This window comes from Glycine max, chromosome 4, assembly GCF_000004515.6.
Source record: "Glycine max cultivar Williams 82 chromosome 4, Glycine_max_v4.0, whole genome shotgun sequence".
Classification (NCBI taxonomy): domain Eukaryota; kingdom Viridiplantae; phylum Streptophyta; class Magnoliopsida; order Fabales; family Fabaceae; genus Glycine; species Glycine max.
Genome location: NC_016091.4, coordinates 50755357 through 50778400, shown reverse-complemented (window position 1 = coordinate 50778400; position 23044 = coordinate 50755357). Strand labels below are relative to the sequence as shown.

Sequence of the window (23044 nt, the reverse complement as noted above, 5' to 3'; positions counted from 1 at the left end):
GTATGTAATCGTAGATTGATTGATCTCATATGACATGATATATTCATGTGCTGATAGGACAAGTTTAATAGGAACATAAGAAAAAAAAAGTTTAGATTCTTTAAATATGATATAACATATAAAAAAAATTATAATTAAAAGAAACAAAAAGTCAAAAAACCATATTAATGATCGTATAATATCTCAAAAAAACTAGTCTTTCATTATTAGTTAAAGAATATATTTAGTACACACAAAAAAAGATAAGAAATAAAGTTTAATTGTATTGTTAATATAAAAACTTTTAATATTATAAAGTTGAGTAAAACATATTAATTACCAAACACATATAATGAGTACGTGAAAAAACTAATATATATACATATAGATAGACAATATAGATATAGACAAAGGAGAGATTTACACTCTTATTTGATAATTATTATATTATTTTTATAATTTAATATAAAATATAATTTTTATTGATCTAACCATTTAATTATATTTATATATTATTAAAATCATTTGTATCAAAATCAAATAATAAGAAAATATATAATAAAATGATTGATATTTTAGTATGTTTTAAAATATTTTATATTACATTAATTTTAATTTACATAAACAAAATATTAAATAATTTTATATTAATATAAATAAAATTTTAAATAATTTTTTATTAATTTAAAATTTTACATCTATGTAAAAGAAACTTTTAATCTAACCATAAATTTAAAAAAAAATATTATGCACAATTATTTATAAGAAAAGAAATTTAAAAGAATTGAACTTTTACTATAATTATATATATGGTAGTCACAGTGGTAAAAAAAAGTTGGCTAAACGACTATATAGGTTGGCCCGAGTGGATTGTAGGCTACAGCATGTCAGGTCAGGTTAATTTCCTCTGAATTCAATCTGAACTTTTAGAATGAAGCCTGAGTTTGATAAAAGCCTAAATTTCTTAATTTTTTTTTGTAATTTTGCAGGTTATGTCCAAATTAGGTCACGATTGAATTGACCTAAGAAAAGTTACAGTTAATTTAAAATCAAAATTTAAGGTTCAAATTCTACAATTTATCAGAAAGGTTATAGTCTAATAAACTCGATGAATTTTAACACATACTCGGACTGCGTTTTTTTTATTAATTGTGTGGTGAAATTAAACAAAAGATAAACTTTAATTGATTGAAACTTTGCAGGCTAATTTGTGGTCTTGTTTCAATTACTTTGTCAGGAGACATTTAAAATGAAATTAGACAACTGAATTAATGTTGTAACCACATCTGTTTGATGACTTCAAATGATTGCCGAATTTCTTCTCTTGGGAGCAAGAACTTTCATGATGGACCATTATTTTTTTGTAATTAATTATTTATTCTATTTATTGATGTGTATGTGATAAGAATTGTCTCAAGTCCTACTGACATTTTTACACCAACATTATCGTTGTATTGTAATTTTATTGTTTTATTAATAATATATGCTTCAGTCGATTTAATTATATAGTCTGGTTTTGAAAAATTGCAACAATCAAATTGATAAATAATATTAATATAACTATACAAAATAAAATATTAATAAAAAGGTAATATTTTTATTAGAACCAAATTAAATCCATACAAAATATTTGCAGCAACCCAATCAAAAGAAAAAAAGTTATATTCCAACAATTTCATTTGTCAGGAAATGATAATTTATGATTGAGACTTTTATTATAACGAAAAAATGTTTCTTTTTTGGTAAATGAAAAATTAAGATGTAGCTGTAACACATTTTATGATGTAATTAAAAAATCATCATAAAATTATAATCTCATTTTTATAAAAACCAAATGATTAAAAAATTTAAAATGAAGATCATATTTGTTGCACAATAAACCTATTCTGATACATGAGATAGTCCTAAGAACCAAATACATTGACATACAGCAACGCCTCACTCGTATACATCCACATAATCCTCCTAGTCATATCAAAATAGCTTCAATCTGCAATTGTACAAAAATGCCAACATGTGTACACTTGCTGACACAAACATATTTGTTGTCAGTATAAGCACACAAGATTAATTGCTATAACATGGACCTGTTAATCCAATAAACCCCCGCTTTCAATAGAGAGAAGAGATGATGTATGATAGGAGAGAAAAAAAATTGGTAATCAGTGGCAGCCAAAAAAGAAGAGAGAAAACTCACGGATTTTGGTGGAATTATTTAATGGATGTGTTATTTATATTTTTTCCTGAGACTTATTTGTATGATTTAAAAATCTCAATTGAATATCACATATTTTTTTATAAAAAAAATATTTTAAAATACTTTAAAATCTAATTGAATACACCTAAATATAGAATTTTGGAATCTCTAATTAAGAATATTCGTACAAGTACTCGTGTATTAATACTATTGATTAATTCCATAAATTATTGCAAGTGGCTTAAAAGCAAAGTTTATTACAAGTTGCATTTTCTTTTGATAAAAATTACATCAGGTTTCAAGAAATATAATAGATTTTTTATTCTAATATAAAATTGTGATTTTTTAATTTTACTTTTTTTTCACTCTATAATAAACATATGTAAATTAATTAAATATTAAGAGACAAGTAAGGATATAATTGATAAAAATAAATGCTTGTTAGTTAGGAAGATCATATTTTGCCTTTGTCAATCATATTTTTGACATTTTTTCTTCAAATTGCGTGTATTTTTTATTAAAATTTATTTTTGAATCAGCCATTGCTACCTTGGCTTGAACCAGTCACGCCTACCTGTTTCTCATTCTATCTTTTGCCTTTGTCAATCATTAATCAATCACTACATAACCAAGCAGTCACCTACACACATCTGAACCGCACTTTTCAACAACAAAAAAACCCATTTTTGCCAAATCTGCCAAAAAAATTAATTTCCAAATAGTTAATAAGTGACAAGTTGGATTCAAGTTGAAAATTAAAAAAAATTATATTAAAATATTAGTTTTAATATGAAAAAAAGATCGGTTCATATAATTTTATTTTTATTTTTTCTCTTATAAAATCTAAAATCAAGTTTTTTGGTATCTACTAGATCATATGACATTAATTAACCATATTTTTTTAATCTAATAAAAGATCATGTGATCATCTCGCATGACATCTAATGCGCATATAATATTATGTCAATTGTTATAATATGACTTAATTTTTTAAATCCTGAAATAAATGTTATATATTAAAATAAATATTTCATGTTTTAGAGAGATATAGATCAAAGAAAACATTTGCGGGTATCAAAATTAAAATTCACTTATTTTATTTTATAGACTATACAAAAATCATTTCAAAAATTTAGAAGAATGAAAATAAAAAATATATATTTTAGAAACTATTGCTCATTTTACAGAGAAAAAAAACATTTATATAACTCTTCAGATTAAAATATTGTATATATTTAGTTTAATTTATTTTAAATTAATAATAAAGAAAAATGATTCTACATTAACTAACGGTGGAAAAATAATTTATTTATCAATAAATCATTGATTCCAGTAATAATGATTCAGTCTCCTTGTCAATATCTTGAATTTCAATTTTATGAATAAAAATATGATTAAAAAAATGTCATTAAAAATACTGATCAATTAGATTTTTTTATGGAAATTATTCATCCACAATATAATGGATACCTCATATCAATATTATAATAATTCCAAAAAATACATAATATAATTTTATAATATTATTTAATTAAAAAATATTATTTATAATAAATTGGTTGAGTTTTATAAAATTATATATGATTAACGCGTACTTTAAATTCTTAGTGATAAATACACTTTATTTTGAACTGCTGACCTTAGAAGAGGCAATTACTTGGTCATACCGTGAATGTAAAAACGTGTGGAGAGGTTGCTTTGGATTAGCCTAAAACACGAGTGACTAGCGTCTAGTATGAACTATGAACACAATCAAAAGATTAAGTTAAATACAAGTACGCGTTAAGGTGTACCCAGACGCAGAGGATCACGAACAAATCGTTTTCTTTTTGGAAGAGTTTGACCAAAGCCTCAGTCAAACTCAAACGCTGCATTCATGATCTGGATAACACGTGGCGCTCGTTGGGCCATTCTCTCATCCCTGTTGAACAAGAGATATTAAAGATGATTTTGCTACTTAAAGCTGCTATACAAAAGGTCATTTTTTAACTTTCACTATGTAATACAGTATCTTAAATCTTGAAGAAGATTAATTCAATCAATCACAAAGTATTATTGTCATTATCATTAATGATTATAACTAAATTCAAATCCTTAATTATTATTCTTTCACTTCACACCGCCTTGTAGTTTAAAGATGTAACAAAAATCATTCATATATTTTGTCACTTAAAACATGTATGGCATAAATGTTAGTATAATTTATATATATTTTATTACTCAATCTAAATACCACGATTTCTATGCACTTTCTTTTAATAAAAAGCAAATTTCAGAGAATTACTAGTGAATACTTTAAAGATGTGTAGTTAAAACATAATAAATATATTGTTAACTCACAGTTAAATACTATTTTATTTATGTGTAAAGATTATAGAGATAAATTTTATCATTTTCCACAAGAAATATATTATGAAAACAATATAACATTTTTATCAACTAAAAAAAAGAATATAATTCTTGATATTCTTTTGTCATCTAATATTTCTTTTTTACTCTACCCATTCTACTAAGATTCAAACTAGATGGATTTATTCTATTAAAAAAACGATGCTATACCAAAAAAAAAAGGTAGATAGAATTGTTGAAAAGAATTTAATATTTCTCAGTAATTTTTAGCTTTATTATATTTACAAATCCAAATTCAGAATCAATAATTAAAATCACCAAACATGTTGATCAATTGATATAAAAGAATTGAATTTAATATAAAATTATTTTAACTTAACCAATAATTTTGAGTTTGAAACATGAAATGCAATGACATTGAATATTCAAATAGAGAACATTGTTGTTGATAGGCTCTAAATTTAATGGACCATATAGATAGTGAAGAAAGGCCCAAAAATCTTATAGGCAATAATTTCATTTTATTAGATATTATCATTATTATTATTATTATTATTATTATTATTTATTTTCATCTATTTTGATTTCCCCAAACCAAATGTCGATACCCGGATGGTTGATACTCGTCTCCTTTTGGTTGCTGGAGCCTATTTAATATTTTGTAGCAATTGTTAAAGGATATGAATGAAGAATATTAGTCTGTGTTTATCTTTTTTCTCTTATTGGTAGTTTTGTAGCTTTTTGTAGGAGTAGCTGATAGCATCCTCTCATTGAGAGTTAAAGGCTGAATAAGCACCCTAAAAGTACCATTAATTGTCATTATCTAGGATTATATGATGTATTTATCTTTATCTATTATTATCAATGAATATAATATGTTAGCTTCATCTTATTTTCTTTAGTTTTTTTATTTTATTTTAATAGTAATCTTTTAGGTTATTTTATCATGACTTATAAGAATCTTATTCAATTCAATCATAATTATCTTTTATGAAAGATGCATGCAAGCGTAAAGATAAATAATTTAAAATTGTGAAATGATTAATTGATTACAACAAAGGAGGTACAGGAACAAGCAGATGAGAACCAAATCCGTAAGCTTTGTTATTTTTTTTTTTCTTTTTCGTTTGACTGATGTGGCATTATTAAACTCTCAAGTTAATTTATTATTTTTTTTATAAATTTATGAATTTATTTATCTTGAATTTTTTGTATAAACTTTTTTTTTTGATAAATTTTAAGTAAATTCAATCAATCTTAAATAAATTTGATAAATTCTCGAATTGACTATTACAAGTTAAAAAGTTAAAAAAATTAAACAAAATATAAGTTATTTTAAATTATTTTTTATCTATTTAATATGTTATTCTTCAATAAATAAAAAATCTCACATATAAAAGTGTTACTTATATATGTAAAAAGTTGAGTTTGATAACGTTAACTGGGAGTGGGGGCAACAACATTGGTGATTGCTGAAGCTGCGTACGTTCTTCTGAACACATAAAGGAATGGCCATCAAGATTGAATAGTCTCCTCAATTTTTGTGTTGATTGCAGATTTGCTTTGTACCCCATGTCACCTACTTGAGGTGGGAAACCCTTACGTAATTTGCCACTCAAACTAAAAACCGTACATTATTTGAAAATAAAAAACAATAATTTTTTATTAGATAATAGAAATAACATTAATGATGCATCAAAATTTATGATGATACTTTATAAAAAAATATTTTTGATGCTTTAATGTTACGTTAATAACATTAATTAATATTTTCGTATTTTTTATTAGGAAAAAGGGAAAAGATGGCATGTTAATGGAGCATTCAACTTTCCATATCAATATCTCACCAAAATATTAAAGGTTTGAGGCTATGTATACTCAATTACAAGTTTTGCTTACAAGTTATTTAATGGAGTACTATATATTTTTTATTTGTTTGCTAATATAGGTATAGCATTTTCCTTTTCACGCAATAGACAACAGATTAGAATAATGCGAACAATGGGGAGGGATGTTGTACGCAGTCTTATCCTTGCATATGCAAAGAGGTTGTTTCCGGATTTGAATTTATGACCAACAAGTCACCAAGGCACAACTTTACCGCTGCACCGAGGCAATTAACTCATTAAAATTAAAATACTGGTGACATTTTAAAAAAATGGAATAAAGGTAACATTTTTTTGAATAGAATAATGTTAACATGGGTAAGTATTATATAAGGTTTTTATTTTTATTTTTATAATGAACAGTACTATAAGAAATTAAAGTATTTTTTTAACGTATGAGGTCGTTTGTAAAAAAATAAAACTCGGTAACCTAAACCATAATATTCATTGTTTTGGGAGCAAGATCAAGAAAATAAATAAACCCAATAAATATCCATAAATTCTTTTAAAAATTGGGGGAGGGGAGACTAAGGAGTAAGGCCGCTTTCAAGTTAGAGGCGCAGCCATTGGGAATAATAATCTAATAACGGAACTTCTGTGGATTTGGAATAATTCTCGACATATTCTTTATAAGACTGAGAAAAATTAGTCAAAATTTGAGTAAGTTATTTCGGATACCATTACCAAATATTCTTAAAAAAATTCTTTTTGGTTCTATCACTGTTAAGAGATGATTTAGTAAAATATAAATTAATAACAGACTTAATGTTTCTTAAATAATATAACGACTAAAATGAAATTATTCTAATAGAAGAAACACTTCTAATTAAAAGTTTATAATTTTGCGGGGACTGAAACAAAAACATCGAAAAACTAAAATCAAACAAAAAAGTTTTTTGAGATAAAAATGAAAATAAAAATATACTAAGTCTATAATTAATCAAATGAAATGAAGTTTATGTTTGAATATGGTGACAAAAAGTAATTTTAAGATAACTTATTTTATTTGTTTATATAATCTACAGATAATTTCTCTTACAACTCACTTCTATCATACTTTTTCTTCATATTTCTATCTTCATTTCTCATTATATCATTTGTCACAGTTATCAATTTTTTTCTATCTATTTCTTTCCTTTTTCCTCTTTTCCACCCATACATCCCAAATTTGGTGTGTACGTTTAACTTTTTTCATAATAAAAAACCTTAATGGTCGCCTTAAAGCTACCATGGGTGAATATATTTATCATGACCAAAAATGTAGATGATATATCTAATGTAATACCAAATTTACCAATGGCAAATAATAATAGGTGTAAAAGAAGACATGATATACAGAGTGGCTTTCTGTCTTGTTGTTTGCAATATTAATATCCGTCTCCCTCACAAGAAGCCCGCTAGTATCCACAAATAATAGTTTCATGTGATGGAATGGTCCAAAATGGTGCAATGCGCAAAAGCTTGTCACCGTCCATCTTCCAAATATAACTGGACATTTCAATTCTTTTATCACAAAATTGGACCCACAACCACCTTTTCATTACCAATGTTCATAAAATCCTATTGCCCGAATCTTCATATTCCATATGCCAAAAGCAACGCAGGCATTACCAAAGAAGAAATAATAAGTGAACAAAAACACACTCACATCCCCAAAGGATATGGGTTTAATTTTCACCTAAATTTTGTTAATAAATAATTTGTAATTATACATGTAAGTGTTTTTTGAGCTTTTGAGATTTGTCCTAATGAATTTCTTAAAACCCATTTCACCTAAACTTTTATAATTTTTTTTTAAAAATTAAATAAAGTAGTTGACGAAATATTTCATGTGTAGGCATTAATTTGTAACTTTTTTCATAGCTACTATTATTTTGGCCTTGGACTGGCTTATCCAATTTTGATTTTTTCACTTTAATGATTTAGTTAATCATATCTACTTCGATAACGGCAAGATTATCATTGGCTTCTATAGCGCATGATGTAGAATATATTAGGAAATAACATTAGTAGTCATATATAGAAACCATGCTTAAGTTCTTAGTAAAGCTAAAGCGTGACTATGAATTAGAATAGCATCTTATGTATTATATATAAAATAAGTTGGGTCGATTCATGAATGAGTAGTGTCCAACTTCTTCAATTGTTACCGTAAACTTTTCTCTGTTGGAGTCACAACAACTTTGGCCCACCAAGCCTGCTTCCCCATGTGATCATCCAAAGGATCTTTGACTAATCTTCTTTCCGTTTCTTTTTCTATTAATCATATGTAATTATGATTCACGAATTCACATACATACTGCAGGCCCTGTCTATGATCTCAAGCCCTGTTGTTTGTCTTTGAGTCAGATGCTTCTTAAGCCTTTAACTTTTTTTTTCATTCATCGTCGTTTGTCGTCACTTCCATTGGAGGGAGAAATTTTAGTTGTGCCGTGTAAAATTTATGGGCAAATTTACACAAATGGGTTAATCTTTTTAAAAAATTACAGAAATGAATAAATTTTAAAAATAATTCTTATTAGTGTTTTGCCACGACATGGTGCATGCATGACTAGTATATTTTTAGAAAATTTAAAATTTATAAGGACCTTTTGGTTGTTTATAGGTATTTTTTCTGAAATAATGTTGTTCGAGACACTATTTATAACTAATTGTATATAAACCCTAAATCCTAGCTAGTGTCATGGGGAAGCACATTAAAACACACCAAGAACATATTATTCCACATTTCAATAAAACAATATTTTAATTCCATAACGAGTATTTTCACTTATTAACATTTGCCTTTGTACAAACTAAAAACATATATTACACACTTTTTTTAAAGTAAAATTTAATCAATAACCTCATTTATCTTAAAGAAAGTTGTCAAGAAGAGATAAGAAGCTTCAATAAATGTAGCAAAATATCATCATGTTACACAGGTAAAAAATAGTAAGTAGGCAATTTTCGATTGTGTGATTTTCACTTTGTCAACTGTTTAACCATTTCCATTCATATAATGATTGCCGAAGACACCATCCACATTCCACAGCATAGGTATGGCTATATAGACTAATTATTCGAAAATAAACCAACCTGGAAAGCACAACACCATATATTTACTATTTTCATGTATAAGTTTTCTTTTGTCCACATACCGAAGATTTACTGTGTACATATTCTTTTGCACAGACAGAATCTTCATTTTTCCTGAAGCCTCCAGTGAAAAAAAATTACGGTTAAGTTCTCAATTCCGAACCTTTGGAATTGCGCCAAGAACCTTATTCTCTGCACAGCTAGACTAGTTTAGGACCTTCTACATTATTAATACTAATATTTTTATTATAAGCTTGTTTAGTATTATTACAGATGGATGTCTGATCGCGACGTATACCAAATTACCAACTATTTTTCCTTAACTCGTGCTAAAAAGAATTCCATGGGGCTCGAGACATGGTGACATGTAATAGGTATAGATGCCAGCAAAAATAGCAATTGCACGTCACAAGGGCATTGTCCCGTATAAAGACCAACACCCCAATTCACCTAAATGTAAATGTCACATTTAGCGGAAGAATGCAGCTTTGGTGCTTATTGTGTGTGCTGGCAGATCCAGTTTTCAAAAGGAGAACAAAGAAAAGGCTAGAAACTCTCACTAGCCTTTCACCAATGACCAAGAGACGAAAATTGAGACTGCTAGCTTCTCTCACTTGCCCGTTTGAGAATGACTCTACCTCCAATGATTTCACATTGTGTGTTGCATGGACATGCTTCATGCTTTATGGCCTTGAAACTCTCATATCAACTAAGGCATTTTGTAGAAACTAAGGAAGGTTGTCCATGTGTTGCGGATGGTGTGGTGTCTTTCCTTCTCTTACAGAAATACAAGCAAATAATGCCACGGATCCGAAAGAGAAAGACTAAGTACCCTTCAACATGCCACTTTAAAGGTTTTTCTTCAAACAAACCCACCATCCCCCACCAAAAAAACATGCTGAATGTACTAGCCATTATGGATTACTAGCACAATACTACTCTTTCTGGAATAAATGCAAATTCTCAACTAATAGTACAAGTATTATCTTATCTTGTTACAAATGTGTGATAAGTATATGCCAATATAAATTATTAAATGGGTAGCTATTACTACCTGAAGCCAAATGGGAAAAAAGTACTGCATGTTTATAAGGAAATCAAATTTGGCATTATGGCGAATGAGTCCAATTTCAAAAAAGCGACCGGCCCTCGAATTCACAGAATATACGATACCTTGGTCATGATGGGGTGGTAAATGGATCATGGATGACAAACAGTCAACATAATCTGATTAAGCATCTAATTCAAGCACACTTTATTTGGAAGCAAAGGCGATTATTGAGCACAACTATGAATCATAGAAACGTTTGTTGTTTCTGTTATTTTTCTTTTCAAATCATTTCATAGCTGGCTAAGAAGGACCACAATACTCCTTACAAATGATTGACTAAAGCAATCATGAACTAGGTCCTATCAAGAGAAAAAAAAATCCGTAATTATTTTGGTTGCAACTGCATGATGTTTTTTTACGTGCTATGATGTATAGAAGATCTTGTTTGACCGGACAAGGAAAGGGCATTACAAGTTTGACGGAAATTCACAAATGGAATACAAAAGCCCTGAAATTCTAATGACAAAATATATTATACAAATATGACATTTATTGGTAAGTTCTTAGCTCTGAAGCCAAAACCTTATATTTATTGGAAAATTCTTAGCTCTGAAGCCAAAACCTTCGTAATATATACAAAGTGTGCAAGAGTGTTGCCTCTTGTGAAATGTGTCAAGGAATCTTTGTTCACTCGAGTTTCCTCCTGACCAGTCCTTTGAAAAAGTCAAAGCTGTAACACAGTAGAAAATTATTTTTAATTTCAATTGATATTATTATCATCAGGTCATGCAATAACGTAATTTGAAACTTCATCTCATTAATAGACGTGCCAGATGAAATTTATCACTGTTTCCGATAAGTACATGTGTGCTTCAACTGTTGATTGTTTTTTCCAGAAAGTATTTTTGTCACAACTTAATCATTCCGTTAGAAGAAAAAGGTAATTTTTATTACCTATTACCATCAGGGTGGAGCTCACACATTTGATGGTCATCACCGACAGCCAACAAATATCCCGAGGATGTCAAACCCTACGCATAAAAAGAATTAGATAATTGAAAAATTACTTTCCAGCAATAATGGACAACTGAAGTTAAACCATGTTGGAAATGGATGACAGATAATTTACATATTATTACATTCTTCCACTTGATGTAACAATTTCAGTTTTGAAAATTTCTAACCCTTATCACTAATATAAATTAATAGCATAAATTGCCCATTCTTTCGCACTACTAACTTTAAATAAACTGCAAACATGATTAGTGCTCTATTGTAATTACAGTAGGTCAGGTTCATATCTGTCAAACCTGAATAGTTACCACATGTTCGATCACTTTGTCCTCATTCTTTTCCTGTACAACAACTCTCTGTCCACTGCACAACATTTTGAATATATAAATGACTGCACAGCTAAATCATTCCACATACATGCATAAACAGGTTGTTTTCCAAATAAAAGCATAAACAGAATGATGAACAGAACAATATATTACTTGATTTCAGCTGCTAACTAAAATCAATGAATATGTTTAGTTATTAGTATTCTCTGAAGTACAGACTTCCACATAACGCTGATCCAAACATTGCAACAGAACTAATGTGAAAAATATAAGACACCGCCATATATAGAATCTAAAATAATAATCAAGATTTGTATATTCTTGTATACTAACCTTCCTATGATAATGACCCTCACAAAAACACACAGAGGGACATTATTTTTCATATTTTATATTACATTTTAAGCCAACCGTTCTGATTTCTAATTTTTTTTTATAATACTAGTGTTCTTGAAGTGTCCATCCATATGGAGGTGTTGACTACAGTGTCCAAACCATATAAAAGTGTTGTCTCAAGTGTCTAAGCTGATAAAAAATAATTTAAGTGGATACCTAATGAGGAGTGTCTGACACGTCATGTAAGTGTTGATGTTGTAAACGTGTATGACGTCTCAAGCAAGAAGAGTGTTTGCGCTTCATAGTTAGTATTATGACAATATGTTAGGGAATTCAGATTCAACTCCTTCATGATTAAAATTACTAGGTATCAAGGGTAAAAGGAAGTAATATTTAGAAGTTTAAGATAATGATTATTGGCTAGTTTTAGTGATTTGAAAGGATAAGAATAAAATGATGATAAGAGGACAAATGGAGACATTTTTTTTCTTTTTTTCCTGGGGACAGGTGGCAAATGTGAGTTGGAGACCAAAAAATGATGAAAAGCAGGAAATAAGATGAATGGCAGAGGTCCCTCATAGTTCTATCGTGTAAAAATCTGGGGTGAAGTGGGGTCAAAGGCGCTCATCCATGCATAAATATTAATGATAATGACTTTCAACAAATTATGCAGCCACACACGATGGAAATTTATTCACTGAATGCAAGGTTAGTCACCAAAATATCAGGGAAAAATAGTCTCCAGGGTAACAATGATTCTCTGATTTCATGTAGGTAAAGTAACAGAAAATTCAATAACCTTATTGCTAACATATTTCAATTTTGCAACCTCAATCATGATCCCTAACTTCTTCAACTTTACCCATGCCAACAAGCAACCGTAAGCTCACATTCTTTGTGACAACATTTGGAGCACATGTCAGTGTGTTGTATAATTCAAGGCATTAAAAAAAAAGAAAGTTCAAAGGCAATTACCAGTCAAATCTCCTACGTCTTACTACAAATCCTTGCCAAAACATAAAATAAAATAAATAAAAACTACAGGTGAAAGTTTTTAAAATCAAGTCACCTGTGCAACCATGTCTTGATATATAGCTCCTCTAGGGTTTGAAATCCTGCATTTAACAGAATAGGTGAAGCTAAAAAATTACCTAACTAATCAAAATATTCGGCGATGCAGAGTATTGGGGGCCTAAAATACAGTAAATTAAAGAAAACTCAGAAGTTGGGAAACAAATTAATTGCAAAATGTTAACTGGAACTGTTTTGGTTGTTTATTTTTTATTTTCTTTTTTGAAATAAATGTCTATATTGTCCTCCAGAGATGCATGTGAGATCATATTGGTCATCCATATATTGAAACATTGAATTTGTCCTTCAATTAAAAGCCATTAGTTTTCAGAGTAGACCCCCTCATGAAATTTTCACAGCTCTTGTCTTGTGAGTGTCTATCTCCCTTTCCATAAACATTCCATATTTAATATCTATGAAGAGAAAAGGTGTGTGAGAGAGAGAGAGAGAGAGAGAGGGGGATTCAATTGAAAATCCAAGATGGAATGGAAGGATACATTCCTATTAGTTTTGTTCTTCTAGGGACCAATTTGATGTCACTTCAAGAACCAATTTGATGACATAAGTTGACATTGAAATTGACGCATTTATTAATGAACAACAAACCTAAGGAAATCTTACCATTGTGTCAGGCCTCACTCTCAGTCAAGAGTACATGCCATTAAAAGAAACAGTAAATCTTTAAAAAGGGAAAAAAAATACCCAGACAAAAGAAAAATAGAGGCTCATGAAGTTTTGCACTTGCAATGGTAAACAAAAGCATTTTTCAATTATATTATCACTGGGCATCCTATGCACTATAGTTACATTACAGTTATATTACTCATATCCCTCTCCTCCCTTGCAAGTTTCTCCAGTTCCCCAAAATACAAAATTTCCACAATTTCCATCTCTATATATGATGCTTAGCTCGATGGGTTTTAAATGTAAAAGAATAGGTTTATAAGTGTCTTCCAATGTGATTGATACGCAAGGGTGTGAGAAGTATACATTCAAGAAGTTGATTCAAATTGTTAAAAAAATTTATCCATCCATGAGTTTTTTCAGAGAAAGAGAGATAAAGGAATGAACACAGGTACAAAATGCTTACACAAACACGATAACCAGAAGAATTGAGGTATGATGTCAGAGATGATACCAACAAGCATTATCAAACTAATGAGTTGAATAGGACAGTACCTTGATTCAGAAATAAATCATAAAATATCTCAAATTTGTTAAAAAAGGCTGCTAGAACTTCTTCTCTTTGAAATTGGTAAGCTCCTGAATAGAACCCTTTTAGAATTGTATTTAAGGATGTCGTTGGCTTCTTATTATTGACATTCAAGCCTATTCCTGTGAAAGCATGGGATTTGTTATGACCTTCATCATGAGGATAAACTTGACAATCATTTTATTCTGACAAAAATGGCATTAAGGAGAATCAAATTCTCTGCAGAGAACATGGATTTAATAGACAAGTTCAGCTAATAGAGTAAATGGGATGGAAGTGAAATCAATCACTATTGAATGGCATTGCTACTCAAGAATAATTTATTACCTGCACTTACATTGAACTTCTTTGATTTATATGTTGAGGTACAAAGAATGCCTCCAACTTTAGAGCCATTTAAGTAAAGATCATTTGGCCACTTGATTTTAACATCTATGCTGGGTAACCCCTGGAATGGAAGGTGTTGCAATAAAATGTATTTAAGTGACCACAATCCCCAACAATCAGAGAACAAATTAACATTGTGGCAAATCATGCATATTGATTTGGAAAACTGCCAAATACAAAGTAAACAACATCATTCTTACTGCTGCCTACAACTTCACAGTTTTTTCAGCATCACATAAAACACCATCAGGCGTCAGTTTCCCCAAAAGCATTAAACTTTTCAGTTTATTTAGTCAATAACTTCTGCGCATATGAATTGTGTAAATAGAAAATACATCTACTTAAATTTGTTAGGCTGACTACAATTTTCCCTTATCAAATTCACTGGCAAGCTAGGTATCAAGGCACTAGTACTTCAAAACAAAGAACTTACATTTTTGTCACAGATATCCTTGATTGCCTCTGTCATAGCAAGGGAAACCACATACTGAACCAAAGGAACGACTCGTCCATCCTCCATTTGCATAGTAAAAGAAAACATGAGGCAACCTAATGGAGACTCCCAGACATTCTTCGACCGACCTGAGAGTTTTAAGTACTCAGAGCAGCTTTGACTTTAACTAAATTACAAGTCGAAAAGGACAAAGAATCACAAACAGCAACACAAAGTGTCACATTCATATCAAACCTCGTCCCTTGGTCTGAACATCAGCAATGCAAACTGTACCAATGGGGAGCTCACAAAAGTTGCTGCACAAAAATGCAATATTTAGGACAATAAAATTAATGAAACACAGAGCATAGAGAAGGCAAAAGTGCAAAACATACTGCGAAACGACATCGTGTGTTGAAGTTAAGTCTGGAGACCAAACGAGAAGCCTGCCAAATTGATTGGTGGAAAGAGAATCCATATAGGAATGAACTTGGAAAAACCCTTGCATAACTGATTTATCCATCTCCGAATGCAAAACGAGTGAGAGTTTTTCATCCTCAGGGAGCTTCAGTGTGTTATTGGTCTTTATAGCTTTAGCAGTTTCATTCTCTGCCAGTGATTTGCCACACAAAACCAGCAAACTGCACGCGACACCTGATAAAAAAAGGAGGAGCAACTATTTCATTCTCAACATTCATGATTTACTCGATCGAATTGTTCAATAACAAATGAATTGGTTAATTAATATTAAAGGCTTAAACTTGAACTTTACTCTACCCATCTAACATTATAAGATATATCTGAGAGCACACAAAAGACCAAACCTGAAGACGCCATGAATGCAGCAGGTGTAGAATAACGGTGGTTGTAGAGCTTCTTTGTGGTGGCTGATAGCAGCGACGCTGTCAACGCAGGGTTACGCAACAGCATCAACGTTTCTTCTCCGACTTCAAAAAAGCGCTACCTAGGTCGGGAAAAACAAGGTGGTTCCATTCTATGACCGGTTATTAATTATTATAGCTTTTTGTTTTTTTGCAACGTTTCTTGTACCATGTATATATCCTTTAAGTAGCAATGAATTATAAAAAGAAAAATATATTAAAAAAATGAAACCCAAATATTTTGTTTTAAAAGAGAAAAAATATAATATTTCTACAATAAAAATTATAAAAAGAGAAATAGAATATTTGTCTACAAATGTTGAAATTATCTTTATAATGAGACTATAAAAAATAACTGATCATTTTATAAAAAATATAAATAACACTTAAATAAAAAAAATATTATACAGTTAAAATAAATTAAAACTAAAAAAAATAGGAAAGACTTACATGTACATCCGTCCTTGCCTACACACATATTTTAGTCCTCTTCAGATTTTACAAACAAAGAATAAGAATAAAAATGATATGTATAGAGATTAAAAGATAATATTTTTAAGTATAGAAACTAAATGAACCATTAGACCAATTTTTTTTACAGCAATTAAACCAATTATTTATTCGACCTATAAGCAGTTATTCAACTATCTAAATTCAATTTATTGTGAGTTTTCATATATTTATGCAGACGATTTTTTCAAAAAAATTATATTTATCCTAATAGACATTGAAATGATAAACAAAACCTATTTTTGTTTTGTTTTTTGCATAGGACTCAAGTGAGCGTTGCAATGGAGGATTTGCAAAGTGGTCTGCAGAATCGCAAATTATCACTCTCAACCCTCCCAGAAAAGGGTCGTTCTCTCTTGGCCACTAGGGATTTCTATCCAGGTTTCAGTTGAAGATACTTTTCGTCTTTCCCAATTTGCCCTCGCAGAAGATGAATGCGTGTTTGGTTTGGTGTTGCAGGGGAAGTGATTATAAGCCAAGAGCCTTACGTTTGTGTTCCAAACAACTCCTCGGTCTCCCCCCAGAAAAGGTGCGATGGATGTTTCACTACAATTAATAACAACGTCCTTAGCAGGTGCTCGCGTTGCCAACTTGCATTCTATTGTGGAACCGCATGTCAGGTTTGAAGGATAAACATAAATAAGTGTAACTGTTGCTGTATTCTTATTTACTGTTCTTTTTAATGTTGTTCAGAGGTCAGAGTGGAAGCTGCATCGTCTTGAGTGTGAGGTCCTCTCCAGCCTCCACAAATACAAGAGAAAATCTCTCACACCATCCATACGCCTGATGCTCAGACTTTATCTTCGGAGGAAGTTGCAAAATGATAAGGTATTGCTGCAATAAAGTAGTAGCTGCTTCTTACATTATGACCTTTTCTCCCTTGAAATGGAGGCCTTAGTCATTGACTGTATTATTGATTTAGCAATCAAAGTAGCTAATTTCACAATCTCATAAGATTGACATGGAGGAAGTTAGTTCCAATACAACTGGAGCTTACATAGATTCCAAACAGCTTAATTTCTATATTCAGTTGCACTCACATTTGCCTTCATAAACTTCCTTTTGATGACTTATCCTTAAAATTCCTTTTTGTGGCTTTGAAAAGTTTCTTCTGTGTATTCAGAAAGATTTTTTCAACCACTGATATGAACATTGATCAGCTGTAAGAGAATTTTATTTTTTGTTTTATTGCCAGATCATCCCAAGCACTGCAATGGACAACTACAACTTGGTGGAGGCATTAGTGGCTCGTATCCTTTTTATTACTATTTTTACTGAAAGTTTAATGAAATTAACTTAGAGTGTGTTTGGATGGAGAAATTTAAAATTATGAAAAATTTTAAATTCTAAGAATTTCAAATACTTCAATTGAAATTCTTTTATTTTCAAAATTTTGTATTTGGATAAAAAAATTAAAATTATGAGGATGAAAAAAATGAATGAAAAAAAAGAGAAGATATGGTTGATGTGCTAGTTATATGTGTTCCTCTATGCTCACACTCGATCAATATTTTAGGAGCTCACACAATGTTTCTTGAAGAAAACTGTAAGAAGAAAATTTCAATTTTTCATCTTTTAGAAGGAAATTGAAATTCCAGATTTTTAGTTGTTTAAAATTCTATTTTAAAATTCCAAAATTTTAAATTCTTCATAAAAAGCATCCAAACAATGAATTCTAAATTACAAAAATTCAAATTCTCTGATAAATTTCTTTCCTCAGTTAAAATTCTCTATCCAAACGCATTCTTAGAGTTTTGTCCATTTTCTTTTCTATGATAATTGTTCTTTCTAACATTCACTTCCATGAAGACATGTCTGACATCACAGAGGAGCAGCTGGTGCTTTATGCACAGATGGCTAATCTTGTAAACTCCATACTAGAATGGCCAGGAATCAATATAAAAGAGATTGCTGAAAATTTTTCTAAGGTCTTATGCTCCTATACCTAAATCATTTGTTGCAACTGTTATAAATTGTTCTCATGTAAATCACACACAGCACTCTCCTTTGACAAAAAGGTTATGTGCATGTGGATTTAGACATATTTGTTTTAGATAGGGTCTTTTTTATGTGGATTCGACTCTGACAAAGCTGTTCTAAGGCCTGATCTTTCTAATCCTGCAGTTTGCATGTAATGCGCATACCATTTGTGACAGTGAGTTGAGACCTGTGGGAACAGGATTGTATCCTGTTATTTCCATCATCAATCACAGGTAACTACTTAGTCTACTCCCCGCCCTCTTCCCAATAAATGTATATGTTATTATATCTTATTTCTTGTTAGTGTTCTAATCTTGATTGTACCATCTAGCTGTTTGCCCAATTCTGTGTTGGTTTTTGAGGGAAGCTCAGCTTTGGTACGTGCGGTGCAGCATATACCCTCAGGTACTGAGGTATGTATTTATTTTCTTGCCTAAGTCGAAGTTTTAACTTGCAATATTAGTTCAATTGTTTATAGAGAAGAAACGTCATTTGAGGATCATTTATGCAAACTCAGAAAAGCTTGGCAGAAAATTAGGATTTAACCATCTTGTTTCACAATAGTCCTCTCCTGTGTTGTAGCTTGTTCTGTATCTCTGTAATCATAAATGCTCATGCTTAGCTTCTTATATTTTCTATATGTCTAATATCATTGTTCTCTAAGACATCTCCACTGTTTTTGTAACTACCATTTTGACCGTAGACTATATAAATGGAAGTTAGACTATCAGAGGTGCAATTGATGCTCCTACAAATTTATTGAAAATATAGGATATGTGGCTAATTAATGCCAAAAAAATAAAACTCACGCAACTTTATGAGGAAAAGTAGACCATTTTAAGGTAATTTAATATTTAAGCTTTCATTGTATGTGTGGTATCAATGGTACTGCTTATTAAATTTTCAAATTTCAGATAGAACTTGTATTGATATAATGGTCAACTCTAAGATACAAATGAATTCCTACATTTAAATAACAAGTGGTTGCTTTTATTGATAAATGGTAAATGGCTTAGTCAAATGGTTGATTAAGATTTGGTGGATGAAAAACCAAATTTGTTTAGTTCAGCCTAAATATGGGTAAAGTCAAAATTGGTGTCAAACTGTCAATACCACTTTTGACCCCAAATCCCAATTCTATTGTTGAATCACCCTTAATATGATATGTATTATGAGGAAAATTCATTCTTTGGGTTGCTTGAGCACTAGACAACTTTGGCTTGACACTGCTTCCTGTTTTAATTTGCTACATCTACAACTATTTTGTCCTGTCCAGAGCCAGCAGCTACAAATCTTTGTAGTTTTTAATTTACACAGTTACAGCAGTTCCATGTTTACTACTCTAACTCTGCTTAATTTTCTGGCTATTAGCACAACATGCATTTCTCTAATTGACTTGATTGGCAGTTGCAACTTTTTCTTTTGTGCTTAGAAACTTTTTGGGTTGGGGCAGATCTCATATCCAATAGATGATGATAGTGTCAATTTAAAACTATTTGGAAGATGTTGCATGATATCTTTATTCTTTTCCAGATCATGTTCAATACACATTTCTTTATGTTTCAAGGTGCTGATAAGTTACATAGAGACTGCTGAAAGCACTATGACTCGACAGAAGGCTCTCAAAGAGCAGTACCTATTCACTTGTACATGTCCTCGCTGTTCTAAAGTGGTACTTGCTATACTTAATCTGGGATATTTTCTTTTAGGCTTGTGTTCATTGGCTAATTCAGTTAAGTTAGTTTTGCAGGGTCAGTATGATGATATCCAAGAAAGTGCAATTCTAGAAGGATACAAATGCAAAAGTGAAAAATGTGGTGGTTTCTTGCTTCGTACAACTGGTACGTAACCTATGCCTGTATAAATGTTCCAGTAGCTGAAGGGGAACTTTATAATCTTTTACTGGCTATTGATTTTGTAGTTTGATGGTACATCATCCCCTTTATGAACAAGAGTGAGATCAAAGATAGACAACCTGCCAGTGTTTTTATGTCTTTCTTACCAATGACCTTATTTTGATTTTTTAATCTGCCAAAATTTTGAAGATGGGAAAGGATTCCAATGCCAAGGTTGTGGACTAATTAGGGACAAGGAGGAGATAAAGAGAATTACAACTGAAATTAAATTGCTATCTGAAGATGCTTCTAAGCCCTCTGCCACTTGCAGTATCCTTTAATGTTTCTGACAAAAAATTATAACTATTTTCCTTTTGCATTCCAATCTTCTCATCTTTCTCCTCCCCCCGATAGACATGATCCATGTGCACATAAAATGGATTTTCAGTTTATGTCCATGAAGTCAAATCCTTGACTATTTGTAGATTATCAAGAAGCTATTTCCATATATAAAAGGATTGAGAAGCTGCAAACAGAACTCTTTCATCCTTTATCAATCAACTTGATGCATACTAGGGAGAAGATTTTGAAGGTAAGCTCCTCCTTGTAGTTCTCTATCTATTTTACATTTTTATTCTTTATTCTTATTCCCTTGTTAATATATCTTGCTTGACGATATCAAGCTCAACCTTGCCATACATTCTTTATCTAGCACAATTCCTATGGAGATTTATTCTATGCATGTAGATGACTAGATGTTACTTGTGCCTTTTCAGTGCAAACAAATTCTCTTGCTGTTGAGTGGTCACTGAAATATATTAGATACTACTCATACTAGTTAATTAATATGGATTGGTTTACATTCTGTTTTGGATGACCATGTGAATAGTGTACCACATGTCTTGATATGACAAATGAAGTTTGTCTCCTTCATATGTATCCAAAGTTTGTGTAACTGCTCTTTAATTCTTTTTTATTAGACTCATTTAGTCATTTATCAATTAAAACCTCTCTACTTGTCTTCTGCTGTCTCCTATCTTTGCATCAAGGAGCATGTAAAAATGAACACTACTGTCCATTGAAGCAATAATTTATGCTTCAACTCTGGAATAATGGATCTAAAAATATGACATTTTGTCCTCTGCAGTCACTAATGGAGCTGGAACACTGGACAGAAGCTTTAGCATATTGCAAATTGACCATACCATTCTATCAAAGTGTGTCATGCTGAACTTGGATCCTTAGTAAATGACGTCACAATGAGATTCCAATTCATTGATCTTTTCAGTAGTTTCAGTATTGCTTTAAAAGTTTACTTCATTGCAGGAGTGTATCCAGCTGTTCACCCTCTGCCTGGCTTGCAATATTATACTTGTGGAAAACTAGAATGGTAAGCATCTTTCAACTGAAGCTTTTATCTGTTGAGTATTAAAATGTCAAAAACTAGAAACTACCTTATTTGACATGTCAAAAACTAAATTTTTTATACTGATAATTGAAATAAAATAGTTTTTTACATAAAATATACTTGGTGTACTCAACATCCAATTATGTGTATATGCATCAGTAAAGATGTTAGCCTTAGCAAGTTGTGATAATTAATTTTTTTTAATGATCTAGCAATACATATTTGGATTACAACAAAAAATATGAACACGAACAATCAAAATCAAATTAATCCAAATATGTACCCAGCCATCCTGGTCGAAGCAGACTTGTTATTTTTGTTTAATGGTTTTGATATAGGTATCTTGGAGACACAGAGGAAGCTGTTAAATCACTGACCAAGGCCGTGGATATACTACGGATTACTCATGGCACAAATACACCTTTCATGAAGGACCTCTTGATGAAGTTGGAAGAAGCCCGTACTGAAGCTTCTTACAAATTTTCCTCTAAAGAGTAGTAGAATGGCACAAATACACCTTTTAATAAGGACCTCTTGATGATGAAGTTGGAAGAAGCCCGTGCCTAAGCATCTTACAAATTGTGCTCTATAGAGTAGTAGAATACAAGTTGATGATTACAGTTGCTCTGCTGTTTGTAGAAGCTAGTCATTAAAACTGAATCACACAAAAAGGATTAATAGGTGTTTTCATTAGTGCTTGCCTAGTTGCTCAGTGAGTCGCATGAATCTCAATCGGATGAATTGCTAACGGCCAAAGAGATGGATGGGAATTATGGGACAATTTACTTTCTATTGGTAGGAAGGGTGCCTCTTTTTTTCCGCTTTTTTATATCTTTTTGCCAACGTGAATGTTTTAAACCTGAAAAGATACATGAACCATATTTTTTTAGAAAAATCTACACGCATGATTTGTTTATTTGAAGTCTCACATCACAAAATTTATACAAGACCTGTACTAAATAGATTCACTTCACATTTTAACCCAATCTGAATAATAGGAAATACACACAATGCCACCCAGTGAACTGTCAACCCGTGAAATGTGGAATGACTTAGAAAAATTACATCAAAGAAAATACTAAGACTTTTCCACACCTGCAATTTGGG

At 30.7% G+C, this 23044-nt stretch overlaps 2 protein-coding genes across 3 annotated transcripts; one reads left to right on the top strand and one right to left on the bottom strand.

Moving 5' to 3' along the window:
- Positions 1–10784: 10784 nt before the first annotated feature.
- LOC100818402 (biotin--protein ligase 2) lies at positions 10785–16360 on the bottom strand. Of its 2 annotated transcripts, XM_003523416.5 has the most exons (10): positions 16148–16360; positions 15719–15977; positions 15579–15640; positions 15324–15472; positions 14831–14951; positions 14470–14625; positions 13289–13334; positions 11851–11917; positions 11495–11571; positions 10785–11270 (listed from the first exon to the last, which is right to left on the bottom strand). In XM_003523416.5, the coding sequence occupies exons 1-10, from the start codon at positions 16251–16253 to the stop codon at positions 11228–11230; spliced, it is 1086 nt and encodes a 361-aa protein (XP_003523464.1). In that variant the 5' UTR covers positions 16254–16360; the 3' UTR covers positions 10785–11227. The 2 variants fall into 2 exon arrangements, with proteins under 2 accessions (XP_003523464.1, XP_040871011.1); XM_041015077.1 differs by lacking the exons at positions 10785–11270; positions 11495–11571; positions 11851–11917 and adding an exon at positions 12480–12516.
- Positions 16361–16849: 489 nt separating this feature from the next.
- On the top strand, positions 16850–22832 carry LOC100789518 (histone-lysine N-methyltransferase ASHR1). The gene is made up of 15 exons (XM_006578918.4): positions 16850–16868; positions 16977–17095; positions 17174–17334; positions 17408–17542; positions 17910–17964; positions 18524–18642; positions 18839–18927; positions 19026–19107; positions 20262–20366; positions 20445–20535; positions 20740–20859; positions 21015–21121; positions 21677–21746; positions 21856–21919; positions 22276–22832. Exons 2-15 carry the CDS (start codon positions 16996–16998, stop codon positions 22433–22435), a joined length of 1458 nt encoding a protein of 485 aa, XP_006578981.1. The 5' UTR covers positions 16850–16868; positions 16977–16995; the 3' UTR covers positions 22436–22832.
- Positions 22833–23044: the final 212 nt, after the last annotated feature.